Source organism: Lepisosteus oculatus, chromosome 22 (assembly GCF_040954835.1).
Source record: "Lepisosteus oculatus isolate fLepOcu1 chromosome 22, fLepOcu1.hap2, whole genome shotgun sequence".
NCBI lineage: Eukaryota > Metazoa > Chordata > Actinopteri > Semionotiformes > Lepisosteidae > Lepisosteus > Lepisosteus oculatus.
In genome coordinates, this window is record NC_090717.1 from 10,513,999 (window position 1) to 10,537,975 (window position 23,977).

The 23,977-nt window shown below is 44.0% G+C and overlaps 2 protein-coding genes across 10 annotated transcripts; one reads left to right on the forward strand and one right to left on the reverse strand.

Moving 5' to 3' along the window:
* Positions 1 to 643: 643 nt before the first annotated feature.
* On the forward strand, positions 644 to 13,219 carry ascc2 (activating signal cointegrator 1 complex subunit 2). 4 transcript variants are annotated; one of them, XR_001480670.2, is made up of 20 exons: positions 644 to 786; positions 1,359 to 1,457; positions 2,303 to 2,461; positions 3,279 to 3,449; positions 4,927 to 5,056; positions 5,501 to 5,568; positions 5,736 to 5,849; positions 6,292 to 6,404; positions 6,658 to 6,732; positions 7,125 to 7,232; positions 7,903 to 7,971; positions 8,585 to 8,659; positions 9,142 to 9,340; positions 9,668 to 9,864; positions 10,327 to 10,446; positions 10,914 to 11,138; positions 11,383 to 11,482; positions 11,762 to 11,856; positions 12,567 to 12,796; positions 12,895 to 13,219. XR_001480670.2 is itself a non-coding variant. In XM_015366077.2 (19 exons), exons 2-19 carry the CDS (start codon positions 1,368 to 1,370, stop codon positions 12,736 to 12,738), a joined length of 2,280 nt encoding a protein of 759 aa, XP_015221563.2. In that variant the 5' UTR covers positions 644 to 786; positions 1,324 to 1,367; the 3' UTR covers positions 12,739 to 13,219. The 4 variants fall into 4 exon arrangements, 3 of the variants coding, with proteins under 3 accessions (XP_015221563.2, XP_015221562.2, XP_015221564.2); XM_015366077.2 differs by having other exon boundaries at positions 1,324 to 1,457; positions 12,567 to 13,219; XM_015366076.2 differs by having other exon boundaries at positions 12,567 to 13,219.
* Positions 13,220 to 13,866: 647 nt separating this feature from the next.
* On the reverse strand, positions 13,867 to 23,470 carry rnf215 (ring finger protein 215). Of its 6 annotated transcripts, XM_015366080.2 has the most exons (12): positions 23,390 to 23,470; positions 23,022 to 23,275; positions 21,958 to 22,095; positions 20,846 to 20,917; positions 20,168 to 20,253; positions 19,994 to 20,048; positions 18,785 to 18,889; positions 18,430 to 18,546; positions 17,229 to 17,372; positions 16,837 to 16,939; positions 16,363 to 16,438; positions 15,255 to 15,397 (listed from the first exon to the last, which is right to left on the reverse strand). In XM_015366080.2, exons 2-12 carry the CDS (start codon positions 23,271 to 23,273, stop codon positions 15,355 to 15,357), a joined length of 1,191 nt encoding a protein of 396 aa, XP_015221566.2. In that variant the 5' UTR covers positions 23,274 to 23,275; positions 23,390 to 23,470; the 3' UTR covers positions 15,255 to 15,354. The 6 variants fall into 6 exon arrangements, with proteins under 6 accessions (XP_015221567.2, XP_015221566.2, XP_015221565.2 ...); XM_015366079.2 differs by lacking the exon at positions 23,390 to 23,470 and having other exon boundaries at positions 23,022 to 23,382; XM_069181978.1 differs by lacking the exons at positions 18,785 to 18,889; positions 23,390 to 23,470 and having other exon boundaries at positions 23,022 to 23,382.
* Between the last annotated feature and the right edge of the window lie 507 nt (positions 23,471 to 23,977).

Here is a 23,977-nt window from a genome sequence, read left to right on the forward strand (position 1 = left end):
TGGATTACACCTGGCAGAGAAAAGACATCGTGAAATTATATGTTTATTAATTATATGTTTGTTTACTGCCATTATTCTTACTTTTAGAAGTATTGCGCTGCTAACAAAACTCACACTCCAGTAAAAAGATTTTTAGCAAGTGTCTAAATGCTACATTTCTAATGTGTCAGCCAATTCGAGTATTTTACACAAAACGCATTTCACATTGACATTACGATCCGGAGCCATCTACCTCAGGCCATTCATTTTGTTAACGTTGCTTTTAAAAAGTGACAACAACAGTACTACCTCATCTCTTTGAAAGTGGTGATTTACCAAAGCTCACAGGTAACAGACGTTTATAGTAAGTTTCAGCATCGTTCAATACCTGTAATTATATCCAAACGGATTTTGAAAGCATTGAAAACGTCTTAAGACTGTTTTGCTTTAAACAATCTCACCGATGACCAAAAATAATATCTCTTGTGTAAGTCTTAGGAACATTTTATTGGAGCAACAGATGCATCGACAGTAGGAAAAATCAGTTCTTTGGATACATGATTAAAGAACATTTCATATTTCAGTAGTCTAGTTGTGATAAGGCACATTGCCCTCCACCAATATGTCTGCCTGCGCCTCTGATCCTGTAGCGCTGAACAGCTTCCGCAAGCGACGCAGGAAGTGAAACGATTATTACACATCAGACCTGACGGCTGCACTGCTCTGCTCTCTACTACATGGAAACGGGGATCGGACGTTTCACGTAAAGTTTAAGGCAAAGGCAACGAGAACTAATCATCTAAATATGTAAGGCTTTCCGCCTAGTACTTCACCAAAACATTTCGCGCACCTGTGATGTAAAGTCTGTCGCTTTGAAGACATCCAATCGGGATTAAGATAATGGATTAAAATCTCGTTTCGTTGACTTCATACACTCGTTGATTCATACCAAATGTCACTCCGTGATATAAGCTGAAGACTTGGCGACATTACAGTATTGAGTAAATAAATCTTACATGTAGAGAGACACCATTTTGCGCGAGTAACTTACCTGGGTAGCAGTGTGTTACGTTATATGGGTACGTGGAATAGGCTCGCCGGTGAGTGCTATTGTACTGCCGACTGGAATAGGAACCTTTTTGAGATGGGGTGAAAGGCTACCATCTTCTCAATTAAATAAACCAATTTCCTGATTTGAAAGCAAACAGCTGGAACGGGGATGACTGACACGTTGCAGTGATAGATGTCCAGTTCGCCCCACTGTTCAGGGATTTTAAATGCTCTCCATCGTCGTTTGTGTTGACAAGAAGCGCAAGTGCGGGACTTTTGTGTTTTGTTAAAAAGGTGGATCTTCTGCCTCCTGTTGTTCCTGTGATTAGACCGAAGCTATGGCGACCGCACAGCGAGTGCCGCTGGACGAGCAGCAGACGACGGAGCCCGACGATCAGACGGGCAGGGAACGCGTTTTGCCAGCTCTGGTGAGCCTGCCCAAACCTTTCAACACTGCAAATCTCTCTACACTCATACCCGCTGAGCGTCTGCCTGAGCTACTTTCGCACACACGCACATAAATCGATCCTTTTGTTATTGTAATATAATGTAATCTTTTGCATTACTAGTGCGTGCCCTTCTGCTAAAGAGGGTTTAGTACCCAACTAAACACATGATCTGATTTGTTACAATAGGTCTTAGATACGGAGACCATAATTAAAGCACAACATTCAGAATTACAGAGCTTCTTACAGCACAGCAAGTCTTTAGATTTTACTTTGTAAGTCATGGTGACCAATACAGTGGGAAAAAGTGATATAGAAAGTTTCCACTGTATAATCTGCTTAGTACATAATGCTTAATGATTTACAAGAAGCTGAACATTTTTGGGCCTGGTCCAAAATAGAGGAATCAGCAGCGATTTAGAGAGGAAAAAGGGAGGAATCTTAGCCAAGTCCTACTGCTACTTTACTCATATATTTACTTGGTTGGTAGTTTTGTAGCTGTTTCCATTTGCACCTGTTTATGCAGCTGGGCGTTTTACTAGAGTAGTCCAGGTGAAGCACCTTTGCTGAGCTGTACACTGTCTCACCTGGGATTCGAACCCACAACTGTCCAGACCCCTCGCCCATGGTCTGTGCCACCTCCTCTCACGCTGCCAGACGTTTCCCATGCTTGAAGAGCCTGAGGTGGCATGGTTTCCCTGGCCCCCCTGCCCTGTGGCCTGACAGCCCCCTGCTTGCCTGCCACTGCTCTGCATGTGGTAGGAGTCTCGGAAGGGCAGGTGCGCCAGGCTGTTGTCATGGAGCCAGTGTCTGGGTCTGACCCGCAGCACCCTGCCAGGATGGAGGACCGGTGTTTCGTGCTGTATCAACCCCCGCCAGTCACTGGCTCTGCGGCGGAGGTGGAGGCATTCCTGGAGCAGGCCCAGTTTATCGCAGAGGACCTGGACTGGCTGCTGGCTCTGCCCCATGACAGGTTCTGGTGCCAGGTATGAGCCCCGCGCCAGCGTGAGGAGGAGGAGGAGGAGGAGGAGGAGGAGGGGGGGGGGATCAGCGCTTTCTGAATGGAGTCAAGGCTCGGTTACGCTGTTGGTTTCCAGCTGTGTTCTCACTCGCCGTGCAGTGTTTCTCGTGTATCCAGGACAGCAGTCTTTAAGGATTGTAAGGCTGCTCTTAAAATGTCCAAGTGTTGTTGTTATGTGAATGAAAAAAAAAAATCCAGCTGAGACATTAAAATCTCAATCCCAGCTGCAACTGGCCCATTAGATGCTGAGATGTGTCCTTTCTAAACCATGTTAGACTCAGATGTATGGTAATAGTTTTGAATGAAAGGCTCTTCAGTTAACAGGCAAACCTCATTTGATGAAGGTTTTTATATTCTTTTTGATCTTTGGAAGTATCCATCCCCCTGCTCAATCCCCCACACCAAGTCCTGGCTATGGAAACCCACCTCTGTGGCAGGTGCTCAGTTAATAACATGGTCATGTCTTGTGCCACCTCATTGTCTCAGTAACCTGTGGAAGTGGTTTAGGGGATGTGAGCTTTAACCAGGCATTGTCAATGGGATTTTGTTCCAGCCTCTTTTCTAAAAAACATTTTGTAACTGGGTGATTTACAACTATTTATTAGTTGGACTAATATTGGAGTTCTGTATGATAATTTAGAAATTAGGGTTGATTGTGGCGATTGTGGTGCACTGGGAGGCTGGAGTGGATTTGTAGTACCTGGGACTGTGTCGCAGAATTCTGGGAAACCCAGCTGGGTGGATGATGGTGATCACAGCACAGTCCGGCTCCGGTCCTGCAGGTTGTGTTCGATGAATCTCTGCAGAAGTGCCTGGACTCCTACCTGCGGCTGGCCCCGAGGGGCTTGGACTGCACCCTGCCAGCCTCCCCGGCTGTCATGGACATGCAGAAGCACCTCCACCGCAGTGTCTTCATGACCTTCCTCAGGATGGCCACACACAAGGAGTCGAAGGTAAGGCACGGGCCTGCCTGGCCTGAGGGTTCCTTGAGTCTAGCAGCTTTTCTGTGTCTCTTTAAGTAATGGCCTATTTCATACCATGTAAGAAGGGGTTAAATTGTTCCACTCAAGCAATTGAGTTCAGTTGGGTGAGTAAGGACCTGCAGTACAAGGAATTAAAACCAGATGAGCCTACACCCCGTAAACACCTGGTGTAGGGACCCTAGATTTTTCATTTTACTTTTTTTATGATATATCTTACAATGTACTACTAATGTGCTATTGAATGAGAAAAGTGTGGTCTCATTCTTCACATTTTTCCTGGGAGATTAGCATCTTTGTTTGTAATCCAGGAGATCCAAGATTCCAATAAGATTAATTCTAGTCCATAAGGGAAGTATTTGCTCTGTGCTTTTCACTGACTAAAGAGCATTTGTGGAATTCTTGTAGTCCTTTATCTTAGGGTAAAGTATGTGCTGTATATCTCCAGATTGACGCCATAACACCTGCAAGGTATGTTAATCCCTTCAGATCAGGCAAAATGTGAGTCTGTGCAGCAGTGTGTTACTTTTCCAACCATTCTACAGTTACATGTACATTAATTTGTACTCTAAAGTGTCACTTGCTCCATGCCTTGGTATAGCAAGTTAAAATACTTCCTTGTTCCTCTTTTATTTTACCAAGTAAGACAGCTGAGAACAAATGGTTATTTGCACAGACAATCTAGAGATGTATTTGTACAGCAGGACATATACTGGTGCGATTTGAGTTTAACACTTTGCTGTAGAGTCCAACATCCAAATCACTACCTCATTCTACACTGCTGGCCCAGCCCTGTAATCAATTATATTCTTATAACTACAGTAGCTTATCTATTGTAAATGCTGTTGTTTATTTTTATCATGTTTGAGACTGCTTTGTTTTTCCCACACATGGGCTAAATATTCTCATGCTTTTTTATGGTGTTTCCTTGTTTGTTTATGTAGCCCATATTTTAAATTGAAACGGATGAACGGGACAGTGAAAAGGGTTCTTGGAATTGGTGGTTGTGTTTTCTGTTTCGTCTCCCAGAAAGGAACACATCCAGTATACTCTAGTATTATTGGCATCCACAGAAACATTTGTGACTGAAATGCCCTCTTTCCGCTAAGGCATCCTGAACAAAATACCCTCGGTATTGTTTCCTTCAATTAACTCTTGTAGTATTGATAGTGCCTAAAGAAGGTGAGTGTTTGAGGGTGCCATTTCACCCTTAGTGAGTGCTAGGAGAAGGTGAGAAGTCTTGAAAAAGAAGACTGCATGCTCTTTGATGAGAGTCTCCCTCGTGTCTGGGAGATCATTGCAGTCACAAACACAAATGACAGTGAAAAATAAGCATTAATGTGTGTTTTAGGCCAGATGGAAATCGGGGCAGGCTAAGAATGGTTGACTGTGAGGGAAAAAACCTTGTGAGATTTTTCTTTTACTCTACATTATATTTTTTTCTGTTCAGGAGAATTTCATCACACCAGCTGTGTTTGGAGAGATCATTTACAACAACTTCCTGTTCGACATCCCGAAGATCTTGGATTTGTGTGTCTTGTATGGAAAAGGCAACGGACATCTTATACAGAAAATGATTGGTGAGTGACGATGAGGGGGATCGCTGTGAAAGATCGGATGAGGAGCTTGACGTGGGAATATCACACGTCTGGAATGTCCGCTAAAGGTTTATCTAACCATTACTGTAGCAGATGCAGTTAATATTAATGGTAATTGCCATGTAATGAATTCACAGGTGATTTTTCAGTTCCTTGACCTTTTGTTCCTGCTATTGTGTTATACATAAGTAGAAACTTAATTGCTGTCATTTTTTGCACTCTTAATTCTAGCATGTTTTATCCAAAGCATCCAGTTTGATGCCTTCAGAACTTTCCAGATGCTCTACTAGAACAAGCAAGAGGTTGTTTTTTACAATGGCAATAAAACCTTAGGACTTACAAGTATCGTTTCCAAGTCCAGTTCTTTTTATTATTAACCCAATGCGATGCAGCTCACATTCTCAGAGTAATCATTCTGTCCTACAGAAAACATCTTCAACCAGCAGCCCAGTTACTACAGTGACCTGGATGAGACGGTGCCTACAGTACTGCAGGTACACCGCTGGCTTTTCCATTACACTGCTGTAACTGCAGGATTGTAGAGTCGCCAGCCTTAGCCTTTAATCTATTAGCCGAACGCTCAAGCTGGCTGTCGGTATGGGGAGTGTGAAGTTTGCGGTGCAAAGATGTCTCTCACCTGATCCGCTCTGTGTTGCCTTAGGTCCTGAACACCATTTTGGAGAGATGTGGACTGCGGATGGAGGAGGCTGCCTCCAGTGAGCCACTCAAGCTGGGCAGCACGACCACTCGTACCGCCATGGAGATGAGCACGAAGGTGGCGTAACACTCGGTTGGAGAAACATGCTACTTCGTACTACAGTCTAATACTGGACCCTACAGTAGTGACTTACTGAGAACATACGTACTAATACTACTGTGATAATAGCAGTGTAATACTAATATAACTGCTTACTAACAGCAGAACGTAAAGTAACATACACACACCTTACATATCATACTTGTTTTATTCTGCACTAAGAAAAGCTGTTGGAGCCAATCTGTGTACAAGTGTTTTCCAGAATGAGCTGATGTCTTAAAAAATGCCTGCTGCCTCATTGCATTTTGTTCTGAAAAGTTCAGGTTGTTTTTTTTTTCAGGAGGGAAGGCTGTGATCAGGTTTAGTTCTGCTCACTGCGGTTCCCTCTTCATCTGTGGTGAGAGTCCACGCAAGGCTTCTCACCAGGGTGAGAGTCAGGTGTTTCTTCTGCTTTGTTCAGGACCTGGAGGACCTCGTGCTGTACCTGTGTGACACCTGCACCACTCTCTACGCCTTGTTCGACATCTTCCCACCAGCCTGCTCTGCCTTCCAGAGCCACGGCTTCCTCAGCAGGTGAGGGACTGGGATGAGAGCAGGAGTTTTCTCCAGATCTCCAAAAGCCAACTGGCGAATTTCTGAAACAGCACTGTGGCACAGCACGGTATTTCAATTCAAACGAATACCCTGGCAACAAGGCCTCCACATCAACACTGATATGAGGAATAAGAATTAAACATTCTTTTCAAATATTAAACCTGTGTATAAAATTGTATTTGTGTCTGTTTACGAGGAGTAAACCTCAAAATGTCCCCTCTTTCATTTCCAGACTGGCTTCATTTTATGAGCTTGCTGTTCCTGACATAGAGAAAGCAGTAAAAAAGAGGAACTTTGACGATAAGAGGTATGTTTTCTGCCGCACACATTGCGGGACGTGGAACAGAAAAGGATGCATGGGGTGGTTAGTTTGTATAGCTTCAGGATATGGTCCAGAAACAGACTAAAGAAACTGTGAGGAAACCCTTGAGTTTTTTTGCTCCATGCCCATTTCACTGATTTTTCCATCCTCACTCCTAGCACCTTGTGTGTATGTGTTCTACCTAGAGAACCAGCTGCCTGAGGCCTTGTAGAGCCAGTTAGGACTATGGGAGCAAATAGGTTTACAGATTTACAGGTACGGAAATCAAGGAGAATTTGAGCACCACAGTGTGTGACCAGGGGAGGCAGTGGGAACATCTCATGGCGGCAGGATTTCGGAAAGCCTCACCTTACCTGACGCAATTACTTACTGCTCAGCTTGCAGGAGGATCTGTGGAGGAGGGTGTCGCACTCCCGCAAGAAAATAATTGAAATTGCGCACCTGCTCATCCAGCACACCTGTCTGCAGCCCATCTTAGAGAACAGGTGAGAGCCCGTGCTTGTCACCTGAGATCAGTGTCCATCGCAGCCTGGCAGCGCAGACTCTGTCCACTGACCATAGAACTACTTGTTTTATACACCTTATTTTCCAAAGCAGGCAAAAGACTTATCAGAGAGTAAGGACTCTATATACTGTATGTATGTTGTGTGAAGTTGTGGAAACCTAATTCAGTGTTTGCAAAATCAATTAGAAAATTCTCTAGACGCTATAGTAACGTGAAGGATAGGATTCTGGTCTTTCTAATTTCCAAGTCTTATACCACATTCTGAACATCAGGCAATCAGTGACCAGCGGCAGGTTTGACTGATCAGGTGTTTGTGTGTAATGTGAGGTAAGCTCATGGTGAACTGATTTGATGTTCCTGTTATTGTCCTCCTCCTCCACTGGCCACTTAATACGATCTAGTGGACAAAGTGAAAACACAGAGCAAAATGTGAGAAATATAAAAGGATTTAGATATTCTAAATAAAACTGAGCAACTACAGATTTTTAACCATCAATAAAAAAAACATTTTTAAATCATCTGGGATATTTTTTTAAAGTGTTGCGCTGAACTGACGTGCACATTCATATCATAAACACTAATGGTTTTATGAAAGCGAGTATTATTAGGTTTCTCCAAAATGTAAAGACATTTTGTTTGTCCTTCTGCAGTTCTGAGAACATCCACTTGTTTGTGGAAGATTTTCTGCAGATTTTTACTTCCCTCCTCCAGGAAAAGAGGTAACGGTGACAGTCATTTTTTGAAACACTACAGGAAGCGCATGAACACTTAGTTCATTAGCAGCAGTACATACTTCCTCAAAGCATACAGTGCTGTCAGGTACATTTGATAATTGTTAGGTGAAAGCTACAGCATAATGCAAGCCAAGAAATTCTGCAACATTTATCTTCTTTATCAGTGAGCATTGATAAAAATAAAAGGAACGAATATCCAAAAGACCAAGAAAACCCATTTGTTCATAACAATGCTATCCTTGCCTTGTAGTTTTATTTTATTATAGGACAGGATAGTGGGAGGAAGGCCCTACAAACTTGATGAGCTAAAATTCTCCTTATTTTGAAATATTTATTCAATGAATGTTGCATTGTTTCTCTTGAATGTGAAATAGGTACGGTGCATAAATGGATCTATACAGTACCTCGGATTTCCCTTATAATAAAGTTGTTGATCTTGTTGCCACATTTAGAATTTTAGTTTCTCTTTTCCTGGTGCATGCAGCGAGGAACAGTCATGATTTTAGTGTGTGTTTTCTCTTAGTGGTGCAATGGAACGGGATTAATGCAAACACATTCTTCGGCCCTCTGTTACTGAACCCCTCTTTTCTGTGGTTAGTTTCCTGGCGGATTATGACGAGCAGTTCCCTGTTGCAGACGACGTCAGCCTGTTACAACAGGCATTCCCCCTTCTGTATCCTTTGCTGTGCTGCCCAGTTGTGCTCCAGGTTTTCCCATCCTTCTTTTTGTTGTTGGTTTTCTGTGCTCCATTTATTTCAAGGACTCACTGGAGATTAAATTGAGTTGACCAAGACCTCCCTGCTTTAAATGCTAGATTGTTGGGTTGTTCTGGCACCGATATTGACACAGAGCTTTTCTGGGGGGTGGGGGTGTGATGGGTCTTATGGTATTCAAGGGACTGGTCTCGTTGAAGAGTGACCATCGTGAAGGAAACCCTTCTTCAGGCAAAGAGTAGTGAAAATCGGGGACAGGCTTCCCAGTCAGGGGGGTGAGGCCCAGACTTGGGGCTCTTTTACAGAAACCATTAGATGGACTTAGATCTTACTTGACTACCTCTGCTTTGCCACCTTTCTCATGTTCTTAACCGGATGGAAGACAAGGTCTTGGCAGGTGGCTCTTGTCTGGTGTTCTCCTTGACAGGGACTCCTTCTCCAGAGATGAGACCAGGACCTCCTATATTCTGCAGGGAATCGAGTGTGCCTGGGAGAGTGTGGGCAGGAAGAAGCACAGGCTGCCCCCATCTCGGGCCACCCCTGAGCTGAACGAGGGAGATGGGGCTTGTGGAGAGAGGGGGCTGGCTGACGGATTAGCTGGTGGGGCAGAGGCCCAGCTTGACGAGCCCCGAGTCGATAAGGTAGTCTGCAGTTTGTTGATTTGCATGCATATTTTATTAATTTGTTTCATTTGGCAGTTTCACAATTAATCCTTTTTGCAGTCATTCCACCTACCTAACTACTGTAGGTCTAAGCACACCTGTTATCCCAGCCATTCTGCTTGTGTTCCGCTTGGCATATAAAATCCCTCCACATTTCTAACTGTGCTGATTTCTAAAGTGTATCTTTGGCAGAGGTGTAGATGAGTTAGGTATGGTTGCCTTTTGAGCTGGTTAGGTTATGCTGGAAGCCACTGACTGCTTATTCCATAGCTGTGGAGAGGCCCCACTGATGACAGTGTGTTTCAGGGTGCGGCATGCACAGTAAGCACAGGGGAGCTGGAGTCCCTGCTGACCCACGTAAAAGACCTCTTCCCTGACCTGGGCGAGGGATTCATCCTGGCTTGTCTGCAAGAGTATGGCAACAACTCGGAAATCGTCATCAATAACATCCTGGAGGATAACCTCTCTCCTGCCCTGGCCAAGCTAGACCATAACTTGCCCAGGTACAGAAGCTGAAGCTTATGCACTGAGAATACCATACTGGACAGGAGCAGTACACGTCTTTGAAATATTAATAAAATGAGTGCGTGTGGCTGTAACTCTGTCTGTTTTAGGTAAAGGATCTGACATGTGCACTGCACACCAGGAATATGTATCCGTTTCCCAGAAGTGGTGGAGAAAATCACCACCAGCCTGTACACTGCAGATATGAAGACTGGTGTGATACTTGATACATTACAGTACATATCCATTTTAGAACTATGGGGAAAAAAATCAAGTTTCGTATTTAAGAGAACTAGGAGCATGACGGCCATTAGCAGTCAGCTGAATCTGTTTTCCAAATGTGCGCATAATGTTCCCTTTGAATCTGCTCTACTGACACCTCCTCTCACATGGTGCCTAGTGAGACCTCTGTGTTTCGGTGGCTGCGATGACGTGATTTATTCTGCTCTTTCGTTCCTCAGGCCAGCGAAAGAGGAAAAGCCCCCTATCCTAAGCTGCAGATCTAATGTCTTTGATGATGACGAGTTTGACGTGTTCAACCGGGATCAAGTGGACACATCCCGAATCTGGAGGGGACGAAGGTAAGGGGGGCTTGAGGTTGCTGCACTAAGCTGTGGCCATGAGAAATATCTGCTCCGTTATACTTAATGGTTTGCAAAATTGCCTTGTTGGGGCCCTGGGTTCAATTCTAGACCTGGGGTGCTATCTCCAATTTAAGATGACAGTCTTAAATTTTCTATAACTTAATTAAAGGCCCGTTGATTACTCTTCATCATGGAAGAGTTCTGTTTAGAGGATTTGCTCTTTGCTTCTTTTTAGCGAAACCCACAATTCAAAAGCAAGATAAAGGGGAAGACTTGAGAGATGGATCTCAGGAGTTTCCTTTCAAAGTCTTCCCTTCTGGTACATACAGGACTAGCAATAAAGCATATGAATTTTAGTAGATCCACAGCACGGAAGAAAACCTGATCTGCTTTTCTTCTTGTAAAAGTGTGGTCGGTAGGGCAAAAGCCAGATTGCGAGATGAACCAAATGGTCTTGCCCACAGAAAAGGGGAGAGTGCCCGTGCCCTGCTGAATGACAAGACGCACATTGCAGATCAGAGGGCGCGTTACCAGGCCTACCAGATAGTGGTGGATGAGGTGCCCGTGGTCAAGGACGAGGGCACCACTTTCTACGGGGATGACTATGACGATGAGTATGATGACACCTACGATGACAACCAGGTGGGAGCCAACGACCGTGATGAAGACAGCGAGCTGCTGACCCGAAGGTGAGTCCCTGTGGTTGGTTAATTCATATCATCCTGCTCCCACACATCTCTGAAGGACTTTCTCTTCTGGTTACAGTTTTGTTGGACTGTCAGAGATCTGTATTGCATATAGTAATGTATTTTTCCATTGAATATTTCCCTCTTGGGTGACGCTGGGTCTGTATGTGAGGGCTAGAAGATGTGGAGCACCCTTTATTTCGACACTGTGCCGGTGATCGTCACGCCGCCTCGTCTTCTTTCACAGGCCTTTCACTACCCCCATGGTCCTGCGCAGCGGAAGACGGGAGGGTGATGGGGAGGACGAGGAGAACGAGGATGAAGAGGAGGCGGAGGATGAAGAAAAGGTACGGCCGCAATTTGAATTGGGATTCAGAGTTGTGAGCGAAGAGTGCGAACAAGTCCTGTCCGAAACTCGGAGCTTCAGGGAGTGGCTGCATACTAGACAGGCAATGGAATATGTCTGAGTGTCTTCATTGTGTTTTATTTGAATATTAGTTGTTGTTACTCAGAATTTGTCTTTACCTGCAGTTTAAGACGCTTTATGACTTACAACATATGATGGGGTTTTTGTTTCTTTTACAACGGTATGCTTCACAAGTGTTAATCCTCTCCCCCCAACACAGAACGATGCTGTGAAAAGGGACCAGTTTGTTCAGGATCCCGCTGTGTTGCGAGAACGAGCAGAGGCCCGGAGGGCGGCGATGTGGAGCAGGAGAGGGTGAGGAGCAAGAGCTTTAATTGCAAACCCCACCCCCCCAGTCACCCTAGCCTCCCTAGCCTGTGGGCTGCATCTGCACTGGATGAGTCTAGCGCACAAGACATAGTGTATCCAGTGTACACAGTTTTCCACTGAGTGGCAAAGAGTAGTCCATGCATCTTTTATCTTCAGTTGCAATCATGCTACCAAATGCATAATTGATCTCTTTATTTAGTCATGCGTGCAGGTTCAATCTACCGCTGCAGGTCTTGCAATGGCCTGCAGGGATCATTCTTTGGGTCAAGGGAACCCTTTTAGGTCATTTTATACATAGATCATGGAAAATAAAGTGTCCTGCTTTTCACATACAGTTACTGTCAAATGACATCACGAGGGACATGTGATTTCAGTCTTGCAATGATAACGATACCAGATGTCCTGAAGCCCTTTGATGTACTATCAGTATGAAGTCGTGTTCAATACAGATATATATGATGCTTTAATGTACTGTGATGCGCAATGTGAATTAATGGATTTGGAAGTGGATTTATTCAGATGTCGACAAGCCATCTCCATCAGCTGTGGATCCATATGAATTTGTCTGAAAGGCTGGGGATTGAAAATAACTCCTCGATGACATTTTATTCCCTGTCCTGTTTTCCAAAATGGTTATCAATGTGTGAGTAGGGGGAGAAACGGATACCTACAGTGTGGTTCTCCTGTTTATTCAGGTTTAAACCAGAGCCATCAGGAATCGTGGCCGGGGGACCCAGAGGCCAGGGCCAAAGCAAAGAAACCGTCCTGGAGAGACGCAAGAAGGAGGCCAACAAGAGCGCCCGCGCCAACCACAACCGCAGAGTCATGGCCGACCGCAAGAGGAGCAAAGCCATGATCCCGTTCTGAAGCCCGCCGGCATCTCTCGATGGCGAAACGGTGAAAGACGCCAACCAGGATGATCAGCGTGAGGCACTAGCGAGGGTTCCCCCTTGTGCGCTATGGCTTTGCTCTTAATTCTATGGATTGAAAGATTTTAAACCATTTTTTTTTTTATATATATAGGGATATCCTTTTTGATCCCCATCCAGTTTGGAACTGCCAGTTGTATGCGGCGACTCGACCACATGGGGAAAGCTTGAGACACACCCACCTGCAGAGAGTTTCGTGATCTGACAGGTTGAATGAGCCACGCATCTCTTGCTGGCGTCACTTTGACCCTGCTGGGAGGCTCAGTTAGCCGGAATGTGGCCCAGTTCATCCCATCTTGCCCCCCTGCAGCAATAATAATAGTTTCCCATATCTGTTGTATTATATCAATACAATATTATATGTCGTCTCCTCCTGAGTGGCATATAGATTAAAGACGGATTACTTCAAAACAAAAGAATTCTCTTGTTGTTACACTACCATTGTGTTGAAAGTGAATGCATTTTCTTGATTTTTAAACAATCACAAAATGAACCGCATTGCAAAGGCCACACCACATTTTACAATTTACAGTTGTTAAAGGGCTGTGCCACCTGTTGCGGTTTTCATACTGACATGCTATAATGCCTTTGGTTTTCAGGCCCCCTAAGAGAAAGTGCCTGAATTTCACACTGAATTTTCGTATAAGTATAGACATTAAAATAATTGTAGACTCCTGGAAAATGGTCTCAGGTGGTATATCTTCTCAGAAACCTTTATTGATAAGAGGAAACTAATACGATTATACATGATGTAGGTCTCTCAGCAGCTACACAACCAACGGGCATATTTTGTGATATAACTTTTACACAGATTGTCCATTCCTGTAGTAGGTGGCATTTCATTTTTGTACAAATTACACAAGCACATAAATCTTCAGTATATGGCACATTATAACCCACCCTTTCCTTTTTCCTTATTTATTAACAAAATCATGTATGAAAAGCTTATTTTGCCTTGGCTGCAGACCACTCTTGTTGTTAAATCATGCTACACCTGAACCACTGATGAGGAAAACCAAAGTGTTGGTAATACAAATTGAAGAAACACATTTTGCCAAATGCCAAATGATTTTAACAAATCCATTTATTAAAGAGTGGAGTGATGTAAACATTTTGTAACATGTGAAGAATGAACTCAAGTACACACTGAACAAGAGTTCTGGGAGTCCCACCTGAGAAGGTATTCCTATTGCTTTGGGAAGACGGACAGCACCCACCACAGGCTTCGCAGGTACACAGACGAGACTGACAGACAAAGGACCGCCGTAGTGCAGAAGGCTTCTCCTTTAACACACTCCTCTTTCCCATTTTTAATAGCAGCAATAGCAACGCTTTGAACCACTGTTCACTAGCATGTTTAGAAGATTGACGATACTCAAGCAAAGCATTGGCTTCTAACTATTTGAAACTTCACTTCTGTAAATGCTGTACGACTAGACCCAAGGATTTTTTTAAGCTACTTGGCTTTTGCTTGCAAGGGTATTTAGAGTATTACTAAAAAAGTGCAATTCACAATTCATTTGGCTTTTGCTTGGGGTACATGCTGACATGCAGTAATTTTATAGAACACACAGTGCCAAATACACTCAAGCAGTCTGTACTGGGGAGTTCTTTCACTGGTACCATAAGGCCCTTGATGCAGACTTTGTCACTGTGGTGTGTAAGGGGCGAGCAAATTGTTTCAAGTTGCAAAGGATCAGACTGATCAAAGTTTGAGCTTGGTATCTGTGCTTTCCTCTAGTGAGGGATGTACCATGTGGGGATAATTTAGTTTATAAATTAGACTAGTTAATCTAGCTAAGCAGGTTAAGGTGATCAGCTATGCTCCTGTACCAAATACCAGCCAAGATGGAATAGTCTCCCCTTTATGACAGAATGCACAGCAACTTCTGAGGTTTCCAGCCAAGTGGAAATTGTTGCATTATCTGCCTATAGCAATTTCAGTTATGCAAAGAGGTACTGGAAGAACTACATGTTAATTTCTGCAAGAATTGACAAGTTATCCTGCATTGCAAACAAAAAAAAAATATTGCACAAGGTTTTGAAAAATTTTTGTACTCTTTAGCCCAGTGTGGTCTTGCTCCAAAAAAGAATATTTTAGCAGAATTATTTCTGCCAACTGTAGCACAACACAAGATCCAGCAAGGACTGCACTGTGGATTTTACCCATACGTTTGACCACACCAGGAAAAGAGGAAGTCTGTGCCAGTGTCCACCTGTTGTGTCAGACTGGCTGCACGGCAATGATGGATTCTGAAGCTGTTAGTTTCATACACACTGTACATGTGGCCGAGACCTAAACTGTCTCAACAACTGAAGCATTTCTGATCGAATATACTACAAACTACTGCACAAAGAGTTGGCAGAAAACATCCTCAGGGCACATTTGTCTTCATAAGACAGGGCTTCTTTTACTCCTACAAGTTCAACAAAGGGACAGTTTGTCACCATATTGAAACCTTTCCGCAGTGCGGAGGGTGAAAGGACATCTGTATTGCTGGACAGGCAGTGCAACTGGAGAGTGAAAAGCTGCTTGATCCCAATTTGATTCCCATCAACGTCCAGGGTCTTTCACTAGTTGTCTTTGTAGACATTGCCTGCAAGCATTAACATTAAGTTGTAGCATCAATGACAATCTGACAGCCCCTATTGTAAACAAAGCATCCAGTTAACATAGCAAAGCAAACGTAAAAGCAGAAAAGGATTATGTTGCATATTCCTTTAATCATAATTCAAGATTAATTGGGCTAACTGGCAAAGTGTATGGTTGTTTATGCAACGCTAAACCCAAAACCTTTGTAGTATTAAAGCATTAAGTTGTTTTGGATTGTGTTGACCAGGAACAATTAAAATGATTGGTGGGTGACAGAATGTGATCATTCTAATTTCAGTGCATTAACACACCCAATTAGAAATTACATTAATTAAAAAGCTTAGCATATGAGTAGGACAAATATCCTTCTTCTATTTCTGTGTACTGATAACTTCATTAAGCATTCCCAGACCATACAATCAAAAATAATCTGACCATCAAAAGAAGCGTATCACTGTTTTCACATCTTCACAGATCTTGGCTATTGATGAAACATGTCTAGCATCACTGGGAGTTACTGGTCCTTCATGATTGGAGGAGGTACACCTGAGTGATATTTACTGCTGCATAATTACTTGAACACCTGATTCATGAGAGAGCTGATTTAAAGTGTTGAGCCTGGCGAAACTGAAGACAGAAACCAACATGCCCCTCTTATCAAGAGAATGCCTTTGTGCCATTCATACAGTATATCCAAGGCTGGATCTCTGGCGGACTCGCCAGCAGGGCAGTCAAGGCCTCTTGCTCTTCAGCAATGTGATTTTTGTGTGTGGACTGTGCTGATAGTGAGTGTGCCGCAGACATACAGACTGATACCCTATTTGTTGCATACAACAGATCAACTATTGGGGAGCCTGGGACAACATCTGATGTCCTTCTTGTGGGTTAATCCTGACATGGCAATATTCCAGCGGGATAAAGCCTGTTTTCTTGCTACATTAGAATGACATTTTTGAATGACCTACTCGCCTGACTGAAAATTGGTGGGGTGGCATGTGGCATCTAGGGCTCTGAGTCCACCGAACAGGCACATGCTTGCCAGGTTCTAAGACAGGAAAGGTACAAAATCTCACATGGCAAACTGGTGCAAACCATCTGTCACAACTACTGTGGGCTTCACAGCAAAACCCCTGCGGATCAACCCTGTTGGTAACATCTAGCTCGATGAATTCACCAGCCTCAGGTATGTTCAATACATTGTTAGTGCACCTCCTACAGGAAGACTGTCATAATACTAAGTTTCATGAATAGATTTGTGAATCTTTTCCACAATTACCTTTGAAACTGTTGAAGTCTACCAGCTTCAAACAATGCGTTTTGGACCTCTTCAGAGAATTATAGTGCCTTTTTATGCACGGACATGCAGTGTAAAAGAGGATAACTAATGACACGGTTATTCTAAGGCAGTTGTGCAAAGGGATCGCAGAACTGCATTTAGCTCACCTAGTATACTGCGCTTGCAGAGAGGGCAGGTCTGCTGAAGGAGCAGCCAGGGGTCCACGCAGTCCCGGTGGAACTCGTGAAGACAGGGCAGCACTCTCAGGCACTGCCGACACGAGCAGAGACACCGACCTCAGCGCCGAGCTCCCACAGAGCCAACAGTTGTGAGAGCTGAGTGCAAAAGTTAAACTGATGCTTCTGAGCCCGAGCCATATCTCTCCCACCTCTCAATACGTCTTGTGTTTCTCAACCTCATGACCTACACCGCCACAAGCTTCTGTGGTGCTCAGTTCAGACAGGACCGGATGTTCTCCCTTTACAAGTCCCAAAAATGCTAACGTAGGGTTGCAGGCGATTCTGAAAAGTTTTGATTGGGCTCCGAGGGAGGAGCTTACCTGGTTCTTGCAGAACTGCTCCAGACACACGGCGCAGTTGTCTGTCTCCCCTGCTTGACCTTTCTCACACCGCGCCTTGGGCAGGTGATACTTTCTCGTTTTGAGGGTGGCCAGCCGCTTCATAATGTCCTGCTTGGGGAGTAGCTGGAGAAGACCACAGGAAGGAGAATATCTTAAGCTGCGGAGGCTTGTGACTTGCCAACAGTGATTCCTCTTCTGATGGACATAAAGTCCAATTCATCATTCTGACAGACCTGTTTCTATGTTAGCCATCTGAATACTGATTTCTTCCTTAATGGATTATTGTGCGACGATGCAAAGAAAGAGAGCTTTTAAACAATATTTTTATTGTATGTGCCAGTATCCACACCATTGTACCGTCACCATTTAGACATCTGGGACACAAAGGGGTTCGCCATATAGGTGTGGTATAAGTATCAAAACCTTACTCAGAGCCTTCTTCAATACAGTCTGCTTTTACAACTGCTTTCAGCTTTTTACATCCCCTTAGTTAGGGCGAGAAGAAAGCAGGCTTGTTGTTAAATTCACCATTGATCAGAATCCGCTGTGAAATGGTTTTGAAGCCAGTGCAGCACATTTACCAATCAAATCTACTCATGAGAGACGCGCCTCTTCTCCCATGCACGCTGAACTTCCTGCAAGGGGCTGCGCTGCCTGTGACATGATAAGAGACGAGTGGTTCGAGGGTGGGTGGGTTGGAGAAGTCCGCATACACATCCTACTTCTCTCCTGTGAGAGGTGGTGGGGTTTGAAGCTGAGCGCCACGATGTGACAAATATATGACTGGCTGTTCAGACTCAGGCGGCAAAACAAAAGATAAACTGCAATTCTGAATTTAAAACAATCTTCTAAAAATGTTCCGTGTCACTGTTTCCTCTTTCTACATCCACAACGCTAAAATGGTTTGTACTACAAGTCAAAGAGCTATGTTATCCAGATTAACTACTAACTTAAAACAAAGTGACTGAGAATTCAGTGAAATTCATTCAAATTACCGTAGACCTTCTGAAAAATAAGTGCAAAACCCAAGGTTCAGAGTGTCTGAAAGAGTATATATTAGCAAGGCTGAGCAAGAAAATCATTCTACTACAACCTTATTAACTGTTGACATTTCACCCAGAAAACTGTGTGACGTTTACTGAATTCTTATTCTTAGATAAAAAGAAGAAAACCAGATTACCTCCATATCATCATCACCCTGGTTGTGCCTGTACTGCCAGCGAGCTTGAACTATGACTCCAGTGCACAGGATCAGAGCCACCAGGACCACTGTATTCCACAGTTGCTGGAGGTATTTCTGTGAGGACACAGTGAATTTTAACCACTTGAAAAGTACTGCTTGTAAAGAAGTTCAGCAAACACCTTTCTCCCAACATTAAAAACAGGAGGATGTTCCACAAAAGCGTATTGTGACTCTAAGTTGAACAATTGCCTTCTGTTGGATGTTACCCAGATGTTACCCGTGAGTCATCTGACTTTAAATTTGACTTGCAGTACACTAATCGGACTCTGTACTGTATGTCCAGACCGCTTACCTGCACCTGCGAGTTGGTTTCTCCAGTGCAAATCACTCCCTGCCACTCCCCGTACAGCCCACCCCTGGACCGGCCACAGCTGGACCACAGAGTCAGTGTGGCCCCCTGCAACAAAGTCCAGTGGGCCTCTTAACATCTCTGGAGAGCCAGCCCACCACAAAGACAAGAGCACTGTATTGGCCATTTACAATTTCTTATATTAGGAATTTGTCTTTTCGCAGACCCCAGCTTGCTCACCATGAGAAACACAGACAGGGAGAGAAGCTTGGGGTCAGACGCAGGGTCAGCCATTTATACGGTGCTCCTGGAGCAGTTGGGGTTAAGGGCCTTGCTCAGGGGCCCAACACAGTAGGATTCCTCTGCCGCGGGATACAAACCGGAAACCTTCCAGCCACAAGCGCAGATCCTTAGCCACAGAGCCACCACACCGCCCCCAAAAACAGTTGTTTTCTGCACTTTGTGGACTTGAACCCAGACCATCACTGACTGCAGATTGGTCTGGGGATTTGAACCCAGACCCCCAGTGGGCACAGACCTGCACACTACACTACGAGCCACAGTGCCGCACCAAAGCAGTCGACAGCCTGTTCTCTGACACCGAGACGCAGCTACCATTCCCATTTAATAGTCATAAAGGGGACCTTCTACAAAAATGTAAAACTTTTCACTTTTATTGATATCTACAGTGTCACATTATCACATTAGAGGTTGCAGGTTTGATAGATTTAAGGATATGCCAATCTGTCTACATCCACTACAGTAAAATGTCTAATAATGCTCTTGATCTGGCCTGCATTGTCTCACAGAGTGCTCGAAAGAATGACTGGCAATGCAAGTCACAGAAAAACAGATGCAGTTTTCTACTGATGTTCTTGGCACAGAAGTGTTGCATATTTAGGAAACCTTTATAACTCCTGTTAAACCTCAATATTTTGCCAAAATAACATACTATGTTTAAAATGCACATGTGAAACCAGGCATTTAATCAGATGTTACCAATATCTTAACTTTTTCCATTCTGTATTATTAGAAAGAGGCATGTTTTTTTTTTAATTAATCCCCAGCAGGGCTGAAATTAAAAAGGAAGCAAGTTCTCTGTTATATATTATCTTAACCATCTGCATCATGCATGCTATCTCCCAAAAACCCCACATCTTATACCAACTTCAAAATATGTAATGCAACAAAATACCTGAAAATAGAACTTACCAGATTGTCCTGCAAGATTGTCTTATACGTGATTTTCGCTGTTGCTCGCAGACCCCTGCAAAGGAAGATCCTATTTAACCACGGAGATTCCTTCAAATATCCTTCAAACATACAGAAATACAGCATCCCCACAGAAGAGAGACTGGCTAATTCAGTGGACAGAGATATCTTTACCTGAGAAGAGCTCCAATAAGCTTGGTGACGTTTTCTGACGTCTGAATCACAATGACTGGCTTGGAAAGCACCTGAGAAAGGTCCATCTACAGAAAATGGACACATTACACACATAAGAAAAGATCTGAGGCCATTACAGCCCAAGACTCTCTCATTCCTTTTCCAGCATGCTAAAATGCTTGAGAAAATGTAAGGTCACTCCCTGAAATTTAGCCTGCAAAAAATAATATTGCAGATATTGTTCAAAGGACTTAATATCAAGTATTAAGGCATCTCTGCGAATACCTAGGACTGCGAGTAATTGAGCACAATCAGTTCTGGGACTACTAGTTCAACCAGAACACCTAACATTACTTCTGCTTCTGTTTGCATTGGCCCAATAAGTGCCATTCCAGTCTGGTTGAGTACCAGACCCACCTCTGCAGGCCAGAGTAAAGTCTTGACAGTGGCTGACCACACTCTTGAGACAGAGTCCTTTGAATGTTAGAGCTTCAGAACTATGATCTAAAACAAGACGTTCTGCAAAACCGACACTGGATACGAAAAACAGAAGGCTGCAGAATGACCTCTATGTTTTCCGATTTGAACTTGTTCCACAGGGTCTATCCATTTTCACCTTCAAACATCAGACACTCACAGACGTCCTGACAGAGCCTCACGGGTAGCGGCGTACTGTACCTCGCTGAAGGTGTTCTGATTCAGCGCCAGAATGAGAAGGGCGGAAGCTCCCAGCACAAGGGCTCGTTTCATCTAGAAACAGACATCACAAGCTATGGACATCAGGACAAACTGCACGGCGTTCTCACAGAGCGATCCGGCCTACAGCCTCTAGCCATAGCATCATGATAACTGTGCACTGTGGAGCAATGCCTTTTGGTACACATTCCAGTGGGAGCACGAAGAACACATTCCTTTGGACAAAGTGCACACCACAGAGTATTAACATCACCACTTCTCACCAGAAGGTGCAAATGATGGTCACTCTGAGTTAAAAACACAAATGTCTGCGCAGGAGGTAAGGTCGTTGCAAAATAAGTTAAAGAAGTATAAGCGCCCTTAAATTATATTCTTTGCCAGACGGCCAGCAAGGTGCCAGCCCACCTCCCAGACGTAAAAATGAAAAGGGTGAAGAAAACATAATGAATGGATTTTTTTTTTATTCCTTGGTTCAGCACTTCACAAATGTCGACTGGGAAGAAAATATGAAAACTACAAAAACTGAATGAAAAGTTTCAATCCTGTGCCATTCATGTACAGACTGAAATGAAATAGCAGACCAAAAGCTTCTTTGGGGGGGAGAAATGCAAGGAGGTGGAAATTGGATTCCATTTGCATATCATTTACAGCCATTGCTGGTTTTGCTTGCTTCAGGCTCCTGTATAAACGAGGGGTGCTGGGAATTTTAAGCTTTCAGCTTTAATTTGATTGAACTTGCATAAACAAAATATTATCAAAGAGTTCGAGTAGGGAGCTGCGTCAGCATGCGTGGGCTGCAAGGGAACAAGCAAAGGTTTTTTCCCTGCTGAAAAGAGCAGAAAAAAAACACATTTTCGGCTCTGGAGCCTTCCTCAGGCGAACCTTTACTTGTTCCTTTTAAATCAGCACAATGTCCACAATAGCGCTCACCTGTAGCATCAGTAAATGGGTCAGATGGCAGTTCAAAGGGTGTCAGAATTCACCTCGTTGTGAAGCCAATGTCGCCTTACTGTTAAACAGCCTAACGTGGCCCGTTTGTGAATATTCACCTATAACCACCCTCGCCCCAGTATACACCCACAACTGCGCCTCACCTTGTTGACAACTGCTGCCGCAAACGACTCCTGGTTTCTCTTCTGTGCTTCCTGTTTGTCCGCCCGGACAGGCACCACTCCTATCCAGGGCTGCTCGTCCTCGGACTCCGCCTGCGGACCAGACTCCTCCTCCTGAACCTGGAACACAGACAAACGCACTCGGACGTGAACTGTTCAACGTAAAGAAGATTTACCTGTAGCTTCAAGCTCCCTGGCCTTTTGTGTCAGAGCATTTCCTTTCTTGTGATGGGCCTATCCGAAGCTTGGCGGGCGGTAAATTTGGTGATGTACTCGGTGCGCATTCCGTCTGCTAAGCTATCCCTGCTGCAGAACCACCCAAGCATCTTAACTTTCTAGAAACAGGAAGCACCTGTATCAGCTGTATACAAGTGATATACTTGATACGTGATACTTCCTTTTTCAAAGTGTGTAATGGTTTTGCTTTAGATGTACTATGTCAGATTCTTGTGTTCAGACCGTAACCCTAATGGAGCAGGAGGTAATCAACATTACCGTAATTATCTACACTGTATGGTGTTCGCAAATATCTGTTTTGACAGTGGACACCCAACCAACCACCGTGCGAAAGCAAGCAGCAGGGTCAGACGTCTTCCGACTCTTTACAGTTCTGTACTGCCCCCTGTGGGCAAATGGTAAAGTGAACATAAAACCCAGTAATGCAATGTGTTTTACACTCTTTTGCATTTCTCCCTCAGAAAAGAAAGACAAAATATAATATTTTCTAAACAACGCGTTAAGACGCATTCCGCATCCCAGTCAAGAACAAAATAAAGAAGAAAAAAGAAAAAATGCACCTTTAATAATACGAATAATAATTCATCAGCCTAATCTCCAGTTACAAGAAATTAGAATATTAAAACCATTGTTGTATCAAAAAGCATTGATTTAAACACATTGTTTAGCACATTTTAATTATAATTATATCCCAGTTTCTGAAACAGGCACCATAAGACTATTTTACAAGTCAATTTATTTTTGCAGATGCACACATTAAAACCAGATAGCACGCAACTCATAAAAAAAAAATACACCAGACATCTTACTAGCCGTAGACTGCCTTCAGCTATTTCGTAGCTGCGTTCCTGACTCTTTTTTCCGCGATCTGCGGCATCGTCGCTGTCCTGTGCTGCTTCCAGTATTGCTCCTTGCAGTAAGCTGGACCCGGGCCGGTCGAGGAGAAACACCTCCACCAGGGCCACCCGCTCAGCCGACACCGCCAGGCAGGTCCACAGAGACGGGGCTAACAGCACCGAGATGACGGGCATCCAGCACCAGCAGCAGCTCTCCGCTGTCATCGCTGCGCGATACATGGAGGATAAAAAGTAACCGGTTAACAATGATGAAAATCAACCGGTTTTCATCGCTACTGGTCCCCCTGCCTGTCGGCTCCGACTGTAAACAAAAACGTCACCTTCCTGCTCACGCTGAGCAGCGGGGCGGACGGGCAGGAAAGAGCCAACGAAACAAAACAGACCGCTGGTGGGTACCAAGCTCGCCATCTGCTGCAAGAACACAGAATTAGTAGCATGAGAAAAAAAAAAACTACTTCCGAGATCCGATCAGTTCAGTAGATAATTGCTTATACACTGGTTATAAATACACTGGCCTTCAAGTGTTTTTGTTTTATGCCCAAACAAAACGAATGGAAAAAAAATGTCTCGCAAATTTAACGGCCTTTCTTGTTTTACCGAATGTGGAACAGGTTTATATTTTATAGCAACTTAATTATCACACTTTCATTTTTTCTACACGGGAATGCCTTGGGTGATCATACAGAAGGTGTGGCTGTTCTGTTGGAAGTCCATCTTGCAATCAATGTCACACCATTACCCACCTGCTTCTGTTATATCAAACTTGTGTGTTATTATCTTACCCTTTTCTACAGAAATCAAACCATCCCTCCATTTTCCGACCACTTCTTGCAGTTTGTGGCCCTGGGGCAGCGGGAGTCTATCCTGGCAAGGGTATGCCCAGGACCTCAAGGATTGAACCCAAGGCC

Bases quoted from the DNA above. Each gene is read 5' to 3' on its own strand.
- ascc2 (XM_015366077.2), top strand. From the start codon at position 1,368: ATGGCGACCGCACAGCGAGTGCCGCTGGACGAGCAGCAGACGACGGAG. The intron at 7,972-8,584 runs GTAACGGTGACA...TTCTGTGGTTAG, and splicing joins TCCCTCCTCCAGGAAAAGAG to TTTCCTGGCGGATTATGACG. The intron at 9,341-9,667 runs GTAGTCTGCAGT...AGTGTGTTTCAG, and splicing joins ACGAGCCCCGAGTCGATAAG to GGTGCGGCATGCACAGTAAG.
- rnf215 (XM_015366079.2), bottom strand. From the start codon at position 23,288: ATGTATCGCGCAGCGATGACAGCGGAGAGCTGCTGCTGGTGCTGGATG. The intron at 20,049-20,167 runs GTAAAGATATCT...CTTCCTTTGCAG, and splicing joins CTTATTGGAGCTCTTCTCAG to GGGTCTGCGAGCAACAGCGA. The intron at 16,439-16,836 runs GTGAGCTAAATG...TTCCTGTCTTAG, and splicing joins CTGCAAGCGCAGTATACTAG to AACCTGGCAAGCATGTGCCT.